The 14,770-nt window shown below is 39.0% G+C and overlaps 1 protein-coding gene across 3 annotated transcripts in view; it reads right to left on the minus strand.

Annotated features, from left to right (window-relative positions):
- Positions 1-2,828: 2,828 nt before the first annotated feature.
- ANKRD28 (ankyrin repeat domain 28) overlaps positions 2,829-14,770 on the minus strand; it is a 50,757-nt gene continuing 38,815 nt past the window's right edge. For 2 of the 3 annotated variants that reach the window (XM_053467736.1, XM_053467735.1), the window contains exons 13-28: positions 12,829-12,897; positions 12,379-12,519; positions 11,044-11,155; positions 9,949-9,975; positions 9,545-9,619; positions 9,135-9,336; positions 8,798-8,885; positions 7,770-7,887; positions 6,725-6,944; positions 6,075-6,162; positions 5,910-5,993; positions 5,496-5,641; positions 5,012-5,094; positions 4,308-4,390; positions 4,090-4,181; positions 2,829-3,655 (exon numbers count right to left, since the gene is read on the minus strand). In XM_053467736.1, the coding sequence (XP_053323711.1) occupies positions 3,369-3,655; positions 4,090-4,181; positions 4,308-4,390; positions 5,012-5,094; positions 5,496-5,641; positions 5,910-5,993; positions 6,075-6,162; positions 6,725-6,944; positions 7,770-7,887; positions 8,798-8,885; positions 9,135-9,336; positions 9,545-9,619; positions 9,949-9,975; positions 11,044-11,155; positions 12,379-12,519; positions 12,829-12,897 (1,915 nt within the window). In that variant the 3' untranslated portion in view covers positions 2,829-3,368. Of the gene's footprint in view, positions 3,656-4,089; positions 4,182-4,306; positions 4,391-5,011; positions 5,095-5,495; positions 5,642-5,909; positions 5,994-6,074; positions 6,163-6,724; positions 6,945-7,769; positions 7,888-8,797; positions 8,886-9,134; positions 9,337-9,544; positions 9,620-9,948; positions 9,976-11,043; positions 11,156-12,378; positions 12,520-12,828; positions 12,898-14,770 lie in introns of those variants that run through there. The other variant, XR_008354333.1, reaches the window with a different exon arrangement.

The raw sequence follows: 14,770 nt of genomic DNA on the forward strand, positions 1-14,770 counted from the left end.
CTATGTTGAATAAATGCAGATGAGCAGCATCATATTTGACCTCTGGATGGCTTAGACAAGATCAAAATAAGTTTTCCTTGTCAACTTACTAGTACGCTCAAGTAAACACAACCATGCTCTGTTATAAACTTTTCCATGTTAATGTAATATTAGAGCTATGTCACCAGTTTAACTTCTACTTTGGTTACTCATGATAACGGATTCTTATTTGGCATCATATTTGCCCAAACTGTTACATGAAGTTTTATCAAATTTTCTTCTAGATACAGATACAAAGACAAATTACTTTGGGTTTTTTCACTAAACAGGGAGCGGACAGGAGCTGTAGGAAGAGCTTGGTTGGCCCTATGTAATGTATAGTGAAATTAAATTTATTAAAAGCCTCCCTATTCATTGAATTATGCATTATCCAGGGCCTGCGCACACCTTCTTGCCCGAGAAACTTGCCCGTGTTGGCCCCGACAATGGATTGTTAAATGAGGGCATTTAAACCACAACACCTCTGATCTTAGCAAATAAAACAGGATGTCATCCTAAAGAACAAAAACAAAAGCTTGTGGGAAGTCCGTCAACACAACATGGCAAATCCATTTAAGCCATATTCACTTGTTTCTCACGGTACCCCTGAAGAGACGAGGATGCGATAAACGGACAGTTTTTGTAAAGGGTATTCTGTCTTTGGACACTATTACATTTTTTGGAGCATTTGGTGCTAATTACCGTTACCACCAACTAACAAGCAAATCATCAATTGGGCCAATCAGCAAGAACAATCCAAGTTCGCTATGGTGAAAAGACTGTTTTTGTGTTGGCTTTACTTAAAGAATTGTTGACAGTTTCAGTGATGGTTTTACTTCTAGGAAATTCCATTACCAACAATACATATCTCGTACCTTTATGTTTAATTTGTTATCACTTTACACATTAGTCATCACGTCATGCAGAAAGATGGATCTTAAAATAACTACGTGTGTGTGTGAAGCATCTTCTCTATGACATTAAGTGTAATCTTTATGGTGTCTGTTTATGGAGACATTTTAACATAACTGTCCCTATTGCAATTCCTACTTGTGCTTCATGCAAAAATGTCCTGTATGAAAGTACTAGGAAAGCATAGGGAACCAGGTTTCAGTGTTTGCCGATGACCAACTTAATTAGGGTAATAAAGGCTGAACTAGAAGTGTCTTCACTGTAAGAGGATTTGGATAAATTGGGTAACTGGGCTGATAAATGGCAAATGAGATTCAATGTAGACAAATATATAATTATGCATTTTGGGCATAATAATAAAAATGCAAAGTACAATTTAAAATGGTGTTCCCTTGGAGAAATCTACTAATGAAGAAGATTTGGAAGTAATTGTAGACAATAGACTTAGCAGTAGTGCACAGTGCCAGCTAGCGGATGCAAAGGCAAATAAGATATTGGCATGTATTAAAAGGAGTATTGATTCACGGGAGGAAGATTGGATTCCTGGTCAGATATGGAGTTTGTGTTCAAAATCAGAAGCCCCATTTAACTCCCATTTTATTTTGTCACAATAAAACCTTGGTGTGTGTGTGTGTGGGGGGGCATTGGCAATTATCACAATGGATGCAACGATTAATTAAACATAACTCACATTTTTATTATACTCCATAAAATATACAGGAATTTCAACGTACTTAAAGAGTGCAGGTAGATACAGTATCCAAGCAGTCACTATTCCTATGTACATGCCGATATGGTCTTAGAAAACTCACAAAATAATCAAATAGATCAGAATACTGTCCTGTCTTCTCAAAAGCAGTAGATCATTTTTCAAGGTTTCCAGTTTCACAATTTAAAGAAAAAAAAGAAATCAATGGTTCACCAAGACACTAATTTTAGTGTTAAAAGTAAGCAATTTCACTTGAAAAGGAAGAGAGAAAACTGGTCATTGAGGGCAAAGCTAAGAAACGTACAAGTCTTACAAGGACTAGAATCTCCTTACCTGCTCTGCCTCATCACTGATATGGGAAGGCTCTTAATACAGTTTTGATGTCTTGAACACCTTCTCTTCAATAATAATATATAGATATATATATATAAAAAAAGTATGTTTTCTGCTCTGCAGGAAACCTTTGCCAATTTGGGTATAAATATATAACATAACAAAAAAAGTATCTGCATGGGCTTTAAAAATGCACCAGGAGCATTTTAAATATCATTGTCTGCCCCCCCCCCGAGTGAATTCTGTGGTTATCGGTTGACGTAAATCTATAAATAAGCATTGACAGATTTATTACATTTTTGTGCTGTGCAGTCTTAGTGAAAGTGTTTTATAACCCAGAGGACATTATTACTAATATATTAAAAGCCAACTCTATAGGAACCCAAATGTAGCTTTTACAGACTGCCACTTTTTCAGCAATTCATAATCAAGCCTTCATTTCATTTAATCAGATTCTTCATAAAGATTAACAAATAAGTAAAAATGAAGGAAGCCCTCTTTATCCCTAGTGTTATGTTGGAAATGGCAAGACACCATTTCTGCAGGCAAAATCCCATTTGGGCCCTGGTTACTGTATGAGAATATTGTTCGATACCAAAAAGGCATCCAGAATGAATACAGGGAGGATAAAAACAACCCTGTTCTCCCAGAAGTTGCATGCAAAAATGAAAATGATAATTCTTTATGCAACAGTGGGATGAACGCCATACAGTACTCTTTCGAACATGTCTAGAAAGGAAGATTCAAAAGGTCTAGATTTAGCTCAGTTTTCCAGTTTTTCACATTAAAAGAAAACAATAGAAGAAAAAAAAGGAAATCCTATTTGGTCCTTTGGCAAATTGATATACACACAATGCCAGATGTACTAAATTAATTTATTGCCACCAAAAATGTTCCATTTTATTTATACAATTTTCACTATACTGTTTGCTGTACAATGGTTTGAGTTCTCAGCTGAACTAAGTTTCTGTGCCCTGCCATATAAAAATTCTCTTGACACAGACAATAAAATATTAAATAAAACAGTATGGACTGCTTAAATGCTCTTTGACGGATATCAATATATCTCTTTCCCATGAAGACTTCATGCCACGGGCATAAAATCTCTACTGAACACTGAAATTCAGCAGTAGAAAAGTTAGGAAATAAGAGCTTCTTATCCAACAAAAGTGGTCAAATTTAAAACTTTTCTAAAGTCATTCAATAAATCAGTGTAATCAGTTTAAAAAGGGGAAAAACAAACAAAACAAGATTAGACAAAAAAACAAGCTACTTCTTCCTTGAACTTGACAAAGAAACCTCTGCGCGTCCAGCCGTTCGGACAGCACAGAGATAGGATTCCAATTTTTCATTTTCACAAACTGAAACTACTTAAAACCAGGGCTGTTGCAGAACGTCAGTAGGTCTCGGAGTCAGAGTCATTAAGCTCGTCGTCTTCGTTATACGGGTATCCATCTTCCCTGCCGATGTTGTTGAAACTGCAGTAAGAACTGTGCTCATTTCTCACGAGGGGCAAGGAGTCAAACGTGACAGTTTTTGAGGTGTTGGTGTAGTGGTTAATGGCATTTAAAGTCAGGGATGGCAATGAGCTGCTGGATGACACCGGCATCATCGTTGCCAATATAAGAGCCAGACAGTCAGCAACGTCTTTATTTGGGGCGCATGCCAACGCTGGCGTATAACCTGCGGGTAATTACAGAACAACTCTTAAATTAAACACACCCAAAAAGATTGTTATTTTTTGCAAAGTCATTGGTGGAAGCAGATAAGTAGAACGTGGAACAAACAAGTTGAGTAACTACATAAAATGTCAGGGGTAGCAGAGGCATTATCATCTACACCCACCAGACAAGGCAGAAGGCTGCCACAGCCACAAGGGATTCTGGGTAGGCCCATGCAAATGCAGTTAACAATGATCACCTTTTGCCTCTATCTCCACTTTATACATGGATTCCTTGAGAGCAAAATGCCCGCTTGTACGCAGCCTTTAGACAAAGCTCAAGAAAGGTGCAGCAGCCAGATCATCACTCATGACAGCCGTTTTGTCAGCATGAGGCTGTGATACTGGCTTAATACGCGAGGCATAAAATGTCTACACGACACTGAAAAGATCTTACCATTTGCATCCACAGCCAATACGCTGGCACCCTTTCCTAAAAGTTCCTGAACTACAACTGTTAGTCCGTTTCGAGCAGCGACATGAAGAGGTCTGCAAAACAAAGACAACCGAGCAGGTGTTTTATCCCTTATTGTTCACTGTCTGTTACTGTAGTGTCTACATGCATACACATATATATATATTCTATTTTTCAGATATTCTCAACGAGGAACTTACGTCTGTAATGCTGTGTTTGTTGCATTTATGAGGTTCCGATCCGTGATTTGCTCTAATATTAACAAGGCACTGGTTTCGTGACCCTATGGGAGGAAATACAAATAAATGAGCTCTACTGTGTAAGACACCATCTTCTAAAAGGTTTTACACAAGCTATATTTATATGAAATTATGAGCACATAATTAAATCTTAGGCACGCTGGACACTTTTTCCAAACAGAGGGAAGGCTGTGCATTGCTAAATAGTAACTATTCTGTTCCACCATCCTCCTTCACCATGTTTCACTTATACCAAGCCATTGTCCCATCTATGCCATAACCTCCATGCCATCATATGTGGCTGAGAGGGTTTTACCTTGGTACATTGGGGTAAAAAACTGCCTTTGCATAAAGATGTTCAACGCGATAGAAAATGTCTGGCTTTGTTTGTTGTGATACGAGACTATGTATATACTGTGTAACAATGCACTCATTGGAGTGAAGGCTCAGAACTGTAGGAAGATTACAGAAGTGGCACACCAAATAAATTTAGTGAACAGCCTGACAACCGCATTGTAGAAATTCATCTTGCCAAAGCCCACTGCATTATTATTGGGGTGGGAAGTAAAGGCATGGGTGTTAGAAAGCAAAGTGAGCCTAACTGAAGTAGGTGTAGAGCCTACATGAATATCCAAAAGAAGATGGCATGCACAAAGACAACTTACCTTACTGCATGCCAAATGAAGCGCGGTATTTTTATTGTTATCTTGCAACGTCAAATCTGCTTTCGCACTGCTAACCAACACCTCTGAAAAAGCCAAAATAAACAAAAATGACAAAAGAAAAGCAGATTATCTTTGCAGAATTCATGTTAATGTAATATTACTTAGCATACAATCAAACTAAATGTACGGTTGCACAAGGCATTCTGGGCTCAGATGCACAACTATACGCTTCAACACCGGCATTTTAAAATGCCTGGCCAACAGCATTTAGGTGAAAACTAAGTCCCCGAACAAAGTGGATTTGGAGAATGGACTCCAAACCCCTGGTTGTGCTTTGGAGAGCACAGGTAGACCCCCTTGCTGCAGAGGTACTGAAAACCTCAAATGCTGATGGGCCATGAGGGCTAGATTTAGGTGCACACTGCTGTATGGCACTAAATAAGTAAAGGAAAAAAACTATAAAAAGCACTACCGTCTACCGTACCTACTGCATTAGTTTGACCATTTTCAGCGGCCATCATTAGTGGTGTCTTCCCAGAAGAGTCTACAGCATTGACTTGTGCGTTGTGACTGAGCAACAACTGCAAACATTCGACGTGGTCTGTAAAAGCAGCTGCATGGAGCGGCGTCCTGCAAACAAGTACATTATTCTTTAAGCACGCTGGTTGTTGTACAGACGTTTATATTTCAGTTTCTTGTGCTGTTACAGAAGGTCCCCTTGAAAAGGAAGCATGGAAGATCATATGTCTCATGAAACCACACTGCAAGCGTCTTCCTTTGGCTCCAGATTATTATTGATTTCTAAAGCACTGTCTTCCCACAACAGGATACATCATTCAGTCTCTTATACTACAGGACAATTTCAAAATGTATCAAGATGTATCTGTTGTATTCATACCTTCCTTTCGAGTCCACTGAGTTCACAATACTGGTACCAAGTGTATCTATTAACATTTCGGCAGCACCTTCATTGTCATTTATACTAGAAAAAGAAAAAAAAGGAAATGTCAAAACCAGAAAGGAGCATCGGCCACAGAAAAAAACATCTTTGTCATTTACTTACACTGCACAATGCAGAGGACTAAAGGAATTTCCCTCCATCTTCTGGAAAACCTCCTGTTCCAACAGCAGCTCTACACACGCATCATGACCTTCACAAGGGAACGAAACACAAAGATTCCCAGTCATTCACAGCAAACAACACTTTAGAAAATGCCAATAAAAAAAGGGAACAGTAACGGGAACAGTAACAGAAAAGATTTTTTTTTATTATTATTAGGAAAGTACTACATTTTATAAATACTTCTCGAACATACGGTATCTTGAATAAGTTGAAAGAAAGAAAGAAAGAAAGAAAGAGGAAGGCTGGCTCTAACATTTGAATGTTATTTGAAGAGCAGAGGATTATTATTATTTTTTTTTTAAACTCCGTAAACCCAGCTTGGTGAGGGAGATCATGCAGCCCATGGGATGAGGATAGAATGCTGCACCTTTATTGTATACAATCATCTTTTTTTATTATTTGCTTCTGGAAAAACCAAGAAGCAAACACCTAGAAAAGCAATTTACCAGTCTGATTGTGCAAGTCCAGAAGATACAGTAGCCTCTGTCAGAAATAACTAATGCAGACATCTAAACTGTATTCATTTAAGACACACTTTGACCTGGGGTCAAACATGTAGAACATGGGAACAATTCGGGAATAATGCCCACCATTGTAGCAGGCCCAGTGAAGAGACGTGTATCCGTGATTGTCTGCTATTGCTGGGACAACATCAACCGACACTGCCGTCTGAAGGAGAGCCCCCAAAACACCTATGTGGCCACAGGCGGCTGCTAAATGAATGGGGGTCCGGCCTCTGCAGTCCCGGAGCAAGAAGTTAGCGTTGTGCTGTAACAAGGCTTCTACACACTCCTCGTGCCCAGTCACTGCCTAAAAGATAAAAAAATGCTACAATTAACTATTTCGTTATATGGGAATGTGACTTTGTTAGAGACCTGTGGCAGGAGACAGTCAACCTATTGTCAGGTATATTTCAGGCCCCATTACCACAAACGTAGCCCTATCAACAACCCCTGGTGTTAGGCTCTGAAAGTACCCATCTAGTCACTGTATCTTCACTAAGAAGAGGGACAACATACATGGGACGTCTGTAGTGACATAATGAGGCAATCTAATTTAATTTACAATAGGTTTCAGATGATGAAACACGGGTCCTGATATTACAGTTACAGGGTAGCCCTAGTGTGATGCATCAGTGGCCACACAATTAAGCTTTAAGTAGTACCAAATAGGCACGCTATATATATATTACATTACACACACACACATAACTACTGTCATGTACATAATATACTGGTCCAAGACACATATCGGTGCTTTACAACATCAACATTTCAGTATTACTATGCACATTCAGAAAATCTTTTTTGGCCAATAAAACGGCAATATCAGTTATTAATTTTTCCTTCAACTTTTGCGATGTACATTTTATTTAACGCATAAAGAAATAGCAGTTATTAATAAGGACGACTTTACATTAAAAGCTTAGCACATAATCTTGTGTAACGGTGCAGAGAAGCCCCACCTAATCTATGCAGGCTGTGGGATAAACTTCCTAACAGTAACGGTGACTTCTTGCTTCTACCAACGGTCTAAACCGAACATCACTTACTAAACAAAGTCCTATACATAGCAGATGAAATCCGCACGACTGGACCGGCTTGGAAACAAGGGCATATTAGAGGAAATGCTTACCCCTCTGTGCAATGCAGTCCTTCCCCATTTATCTTTGGCATCTACGTTGGCTCCTTTGTTTAGCAGTGAATAAACGCATTCTGTATGCCCGTTCAGGACAGAGAGCATCAGCGGAGTCCTAAGAACGCACAGAGCAAGAATAGACACGTTTTACTGGAAACTGCATCAGCCAGCTCAGTTATTCCCTCGTGGCTATTATCCAGAAAGGCACTTAAACAGCGAACGGAAGTGCATCGCAGGCCCTAGACAGACAACTTACAAGGCAAGTATCGGAAAGAGCAGGAAATGGCTACGGAAACACTTGGAATACAAAATCACAAACTCTTAGTCTGACATATTTTAGTCTAACGCATGCAGCATGTGCCTTACCACTATCCACATTGTGTAGTAGCCCAAAGGCAACATGTAGCAAGGTTAACCATTTTGCAGCCAGAGATAGACTAATTTAGAGTCAAGTTATTTTGTACTTGTGCTTAATACCAAGCCCTTTTAATTCCACAAGGATATGTACAGTATGTCAATACACTTGCCAATAAAATACTTTGAAACCGCGAAGGAGCCAGCAGTAATATGTTAGCGGCTCCGGCTCCCTGGTTCCTGGGGTATGTCAAGCCCCCAATTACTAACCACTAAGTATCTCAGCATGCAGGAGGTGCCGTCTTCAGGTAAATATAAATATACAGTCCATATATCTGCTGGCAGCCTGGCCAGCACAATCCAGAAATGAAATGTACCGTCTGAAGTGGAGATGGTCACTCCTATGACCACATAGTCCTCCATGTCCCCATATAGAGCTTTACCACATATCAGCATTGAAATAGTATTGATATATTAGAAATGCTAATACTATAGTCCCCCATTTACTTTTAAAATAGCCAAGACACAGAATAAGACAAATATAGCAATTTTATGCACTATCCCAGTCTCCGACTATAAACACTAAAAACTTATACTAATGAGACGGAAAGCATAATCAGAATGCTTGTGTGCTCTTGAGAAGAAAAGTGCTACTTGAGCCATTCACGTACTGTCCATTCCCATCGTGAATATCCACCGCTGTCTGTACATCTGCATTACCAATAAGAAGCCTCAAGCACTCCGAATGGCCATTAATAGCTGTGAAAGGAAAAAGAAAATACAAAGCACAATTATAACTCGCTATCTGGCAGATGCATAGGAAGCCTCTGAAGACTAACTAGTTCATGCCGTGTACAATGTAGCCAATTAGCGGACTCTTCCTTGTGTAATTAAATTAGATATATCAAAATAGGTGCATACATCCCGTCATTCATACCAGGGATGTACAGAGAAGGCTCAGATTTATTCATCAAACGACTAATTCCCAACATCAGCCGCGAGACATACCTGCAGAATGAATGGGTGTTCTCTTGACTACGTAATCCTTAACTAGTATGGATGCTCCTTGGTTGATGAGAACATCTACACATTCAACGTGTCCTTTGTAAGCAGCAAGGTCCAAGGGTGTCCTTCCAGTACTGTTCCTTACGTCAAGGTCCAGTAAAGACTGCACCAGCACTTCCAATGCTTGGTGATGCCCATGATATGCCTGGTAAACAGGAGCATAACTTTAAAATACATAAGGGTTAATATAACCATGTAATTACTATGTGGAAATCAGGTTGTATTAAAAAAAACTATTTTGAAAGCTCAACTGTTATGGCACCTGGAAGCGCCAAGAATGCTGGTGGATTTGAACATGGTTGGCACGTTAATCAAAAGAATTGCATGAATAAAAACAATCCCAAGGTACTTACTGCTAAGTGCAGTGGACTTATTGGTGCCCGGGTATCGGCATCATTCAGCATGTCAGTACCTGAAGTTTCCATGAGCTACAACAAAAATGCTTGGTGTTACACAAGATTAGAAACTTCCATTATTATAACAGGTGGAACATCACCTACACCTAAATATACACAGCAAGTATATCTGATGGCCTTCATGTATTTTACTGAAACACACAATGCCAGATCTTGTTCGATATTGTTAAAACATTAGATTTTGTTAAGTAAACAAGAGAAATGCCTCCCTCCTGATTTCATTATATATACATATTAGCAAATCCTTAGAATTTCCACGGGTACAGCGGAATTCCTGCAGAAGTTACAAAAGTTCCGGACAATAAGCACTATCTAGAAACTTCAGAAGGGAAAGCACTTACGACATCGAGGGGGGTTTCTCTTGCAATCTGCAAAAATAATGAAAAGCATAACAGGACTAAGTCTAGGAAAGCATTCTAAAAAATTCAAACAATCAAACATAGCTACATGACAATATTGATAGGTTAGCCGAAAGGGCCTAGGTAAAGAGTGCACATTTTACAACAGTTACCATAACGGAACGAGATCACATGCAGGCAAGCGGTGAATTAACGGCAGAAAGAACTATTCGGAACAGCCACGCCGGACCATTATGAAAAATATTTTTAACGGTAATCTTTATAATGTCTGGAATTATACTGGCTGGATAAAAAAAAATCTCAAAACCACATTTCATAGCTATTAGTGCCTCAGTAAGAAGATTGCATATATTGTCACGTATTAAAAGATGCTTGCTTTGCCCTTATGTCAGTTTGCAAGAGTGTTTCGGATTTGAATGGCAGGCATCTTCTCTAAAATAAATATATGGGGGGTGATAAAGTCCTGTGTAATGCACAGGTAGATTAGTAAGGATGGTGTTAAAATAATAAAATACTTTTGCATTACACAGGGCCAACTCAGACCATTTGTTGTTGAAGCTCACTAGGGTTTGCCTACTAACTTCCTCTTTAGTAAGTAAACCCCTCTGCAGCTCAAATGTTTGTCAACACATAGTTTTACGTGACATTTACGTGACAGTTAACATAGGTCAATAAACGCGGCATTCGTCCTACCACACATAAGATCTCACCTTACATAGTTACATATGGTCACATAGTACATAAGGTTAAAAAAAGACCCAAGTCCATCAAGTTCAAGACTTCTACCTAACCTTCCTACTCTTGATCCAAAAGAAGGCAAAAAAACACTAATTAAGCTATTTTGAATTCTGCCATCAGGGGGAAAAATTCCTTCTTGACTCCTGAAGGCAATCGGATTTCTCCTTGGATCAAGAAGCTCTAAAATAATATTAATATTATATTTATAGCCCTGTATGTCATGTCTTTCCAGAAATAATAAATCCAGACCCCTTTTGAAGGCATCTAATGTAAAACCTTGAATATAACCTACAGCAAAAACACCCTAATCCTATAGGCACGGTTTCAGGTAACGCTTACCAATTCAAGACACAAACGGTGACCGTAGGCAGCTGCATAATGAACCGCGTTGTATCCATGTCTGTCCCTGATCCCTGGGTTTGCATCATTTCTGAGTAAGTATTCCAGACACCTGTTGAAAAAGTTATAGTCAGACATGAATAGGTCAATTAATTCACAGTATAAAGTGCTGCTAACACTGCCAGATATGATTGAAAAATATATAAATGGGCTCTTTTACCTTTGAAATCCTTAAAGACAAATAGCCCTTCTAGGGAGATTCTTTGTACAGAACATTTATTTATACTGTTACCCATCTTTAAACGTCACTGCATTTAACCTAACCGCTGATGTCCTTCACAGATGTTCATCAGTATTTAAGAATGCTCATATTGACTATTAAAGGAACACGGCTTTGACCTCATCTCATTGTTGGCTCGGACCCAGGCACAAAAAAAGCCATCATTACCCGAGTTGGTTCCCATTTTTTTCAGAGACGTGTAAAATAAACACTAAATTACACGTTCTTCCCACTAGGAGGCACGGCAGTCCAGTTTATGGATGAGCTGTGAAGCGTGACTGATAATTATCTACAAAGTACAACACTTGGGTAGTGTTGACAGGAGGGTTATGGTCTCAGCTCCCTGACCAATATATTATGGCGGGTGAAACCCCAGCGAGCTTCTGCAACAGGAAGAGCTTGGCCGGCCCTGCATAGATATCTCTGCAAGGTTTCTTTTAAGTCTCATTACCCTTAGAATTATTATTACACAGGGTCAGCTCAGCCCCTGATCTGACGAATGCACATCATAATGAATAGTGAAGTGAGGAAGAGCTCTCCCTTTAGTGAATAAACCCTATCATTGTATATAATACAAATTATTTTGTACAGACAACCCTGCAGCTGACAATATATATCCACAGTGGGTTTAAACAGGATCACACTAACAAAACCACTTGATCTTAATAAAAAAAAGAAAATCCAGTTGCATTAGAAAATTAAGAGCCATACATTGCAAAGCCCCTGAAACACAGAACTTCAGTATTTTCTAAATGTTCCATTCCAGATGATCAGTGTTCCTTATACCCCCCCACCCAAAAAAAAAAAATTCTGGAATGCATAGGCGCCACCCTTTTAATTAGATACTGACTACTCGCGTCATAAAAAATGGATCTAAAAAGAGGGGCGTATGTGCGGAAATAAATGGGCCCTTTGTGTAGACCGTAGACTGCGTGATAATCAGCAGTGCTCTGTGGAATCTTAAGAGAACATTTTCCCCCAATCGTTTTTTTGGTGATCTAAGGGGTTTTTGTGTGTGAAGAATTCCAGAAGTGTAGGACATGCACACAACTTACTTGCCGTCGGTATCTGAAGTAGCTGCGTAGTGCAATGGTGAACAGCCCCTCTCATCCAGGTCATTTACACTAGCACCAGATCCCACCAGTGCAAACAGGCACTGATAATTACAATTCGCTGCAGCATAGTGGAGCGGAGTCCTTCATCACGTGTAGTAAACAGGGAAAAAGAAAAAGAAAGATTTACACACACATTATTTATGTTATTTCCACTTATAAAATACTTTGACATTATGGATTCATTAAATGGAAGCATGATATTCTGCACAGCTAGTCATCATTTTAACTTAGAAGTGGCTTAATTCATCAACTAAGTATTCCTGAGATATTTATCTGTAAGCGCCAGTGCTTGCCGATATCACGTGCCGTAAACATTAAGGAAGGGAGGGTTGTCTAACCCCTCCTTAAAATAAAGCCATGACGGTTTATCGGTGCCGGCCTCTGTCGTACCTTCCAAACTTGTCTTTTTTGTTGAAGTCTGCACCTGTGTTTAGCAACAAGTTTAGACACTCCAGGTTCCTAGAAAGAGACAAGATATCAAACAGGCAGCATTTGGACTGAGATTTAAATTTCAAAACCACTTTAAGAATCACAATATGTGATCAGTCAGTATACCAGGGGTGTGGGAACTAAAAAAAAAAAAAAACTACTCGTCCAAGGGACTAAAATGGTAGCCCAATCTACTTGTGCTGATACAAAAACTAATTTTAATCCAACAACTGTATTTAAAAAGAGTCTATGTATTAAATAAATTAAATAAGGCATAAGTATTTATTATTAGTTATATTAACACCATGTCAGCAGATGTCAACCAGCATGACCTCATGAGTTTCTCCTCACATCCACTAAAATGCAGAAGATCTGCTCCCAAGCTCCGGTGCCCGCAGCCAGAAACAAACATGGCTGCGTGATGACATCGCGCCGGATGTGAAATGACATCATATCCAGCGCAGCCACAACACATGCATGTTCCAACATTTGATCTTGTGACTTTATATTGCTCTGCCATATAATCAAATAGTTTTTGATACACGGGAATATTTTGCCAGAATTAACAAATGACATCCAAAAGACAGCACGGTCTCGGAGGGATTTATTATTTGTAAAATGGCCCGTCGTCCAACGCTTTATTAAACCCGACATGCAGCAATTCTATCTTAAAGTAAATGGCTTCAGATTGATTTTGAGCAGTTTTAACGCATGAACAGATTAAATGATTTCCAGACATTCTATGCAACACGATTCTAAAAGTTTTTAGTAGTTATTAGTTTTCCCCTACTGTAAGGAGATTTATGAAATAGTTTCATGGGAATTGGAGACTTTCACCTCTATAGAAGAGATGTGCATTTTGTAGCCAGAGGGATATTTAGGAGGATTAAAAATAAACATTTAGATCTATTTTGGGTGTCAGAGCTGCACTGGGATCTTCCGTCTCATCACACGCTGTCGCTTGGAGGGTATTTCTGTACCGTGACAAACTCACAGCTAAAGTACATTGGAATTATGTAAATCAAAGTACCATTGTTGGATGCAGTTAACATAAGTAGGATGAAATTAAACTCTAAAATGTTTGGATCGCTATTTAAAGTAGCATGGGCGCATGTTTACAGAAATGAATGCAGCTCTGGTTGATACTTAACCCCTTAATGGCAAAGCCCGTACATGTACGGGCTCAAAATGCATTGCTTTCAATGGGTTTAGGGACTGCCCATTGTCCTTAAGGGGTTAAAGCCGTTTTATTTTTTCCTATTTTTGTACCCTTTGTGACAATGGCTGTTTTAACATTATTGCGGGGTTTGTGTTTAGATCTAACTTTCTTCTTTCTGATCGCCACTTAAGCTCTTTTAAAGCAGACAGCCGCAGCATTGAATATGGCTCATGTTGGCGCTCCAGGAGCGATCAGATAGGGCCCTTGGAGCAGTTTTCGGTGTTGCTGAACGAGCCACACTTTGGGAGAAGAAAGCGAACCTGCTTCCTAAACCCCAAAGCAGCCCCAACATTTGCGTGTTATATACACTCCAAGGAATTGGAATTACGCACCCTTTGGGTTAAGCAAGAATAGCATTTTATGAACATAAACAATGTAAAGAACAATATTAACAAACCAGCCAATAATTATACTGCCCATAAACGGTTCTCTCTCATCCTGGACACGTCGTACTGTAAATCCGATAGTGGGAACATAACATTTATATAACCCTAGATCTTAATGGCAAAGCTGAAGAGCCAGCCTACATACATATATACACACACTAAACATAGCTAGTGAATTCAACATGACACTAGTATGTGTTTTGTTTTATTTATATATCTATATAGATCTATATATATATATCTATATATATCTATATATATATATATATATATGTGTGTAATTATCTCTCTGATAATT

The sequence above is a fragment of the Spea bombifrons genome, chromosome 5 (assembly GCF_027358695.1).
Source record: "Spea bombifrons isolate aSpeBom1 chromosome 5, aSpeBom1.2.pri, whole genome shotgun sequence".
Taxonomy (NCBI): domain Eukaryota; kingdom Metazoa; phylum Chordata; class Amphibia; order Anura; family Pelobatidae; genus Spea; species Spea bombifrons.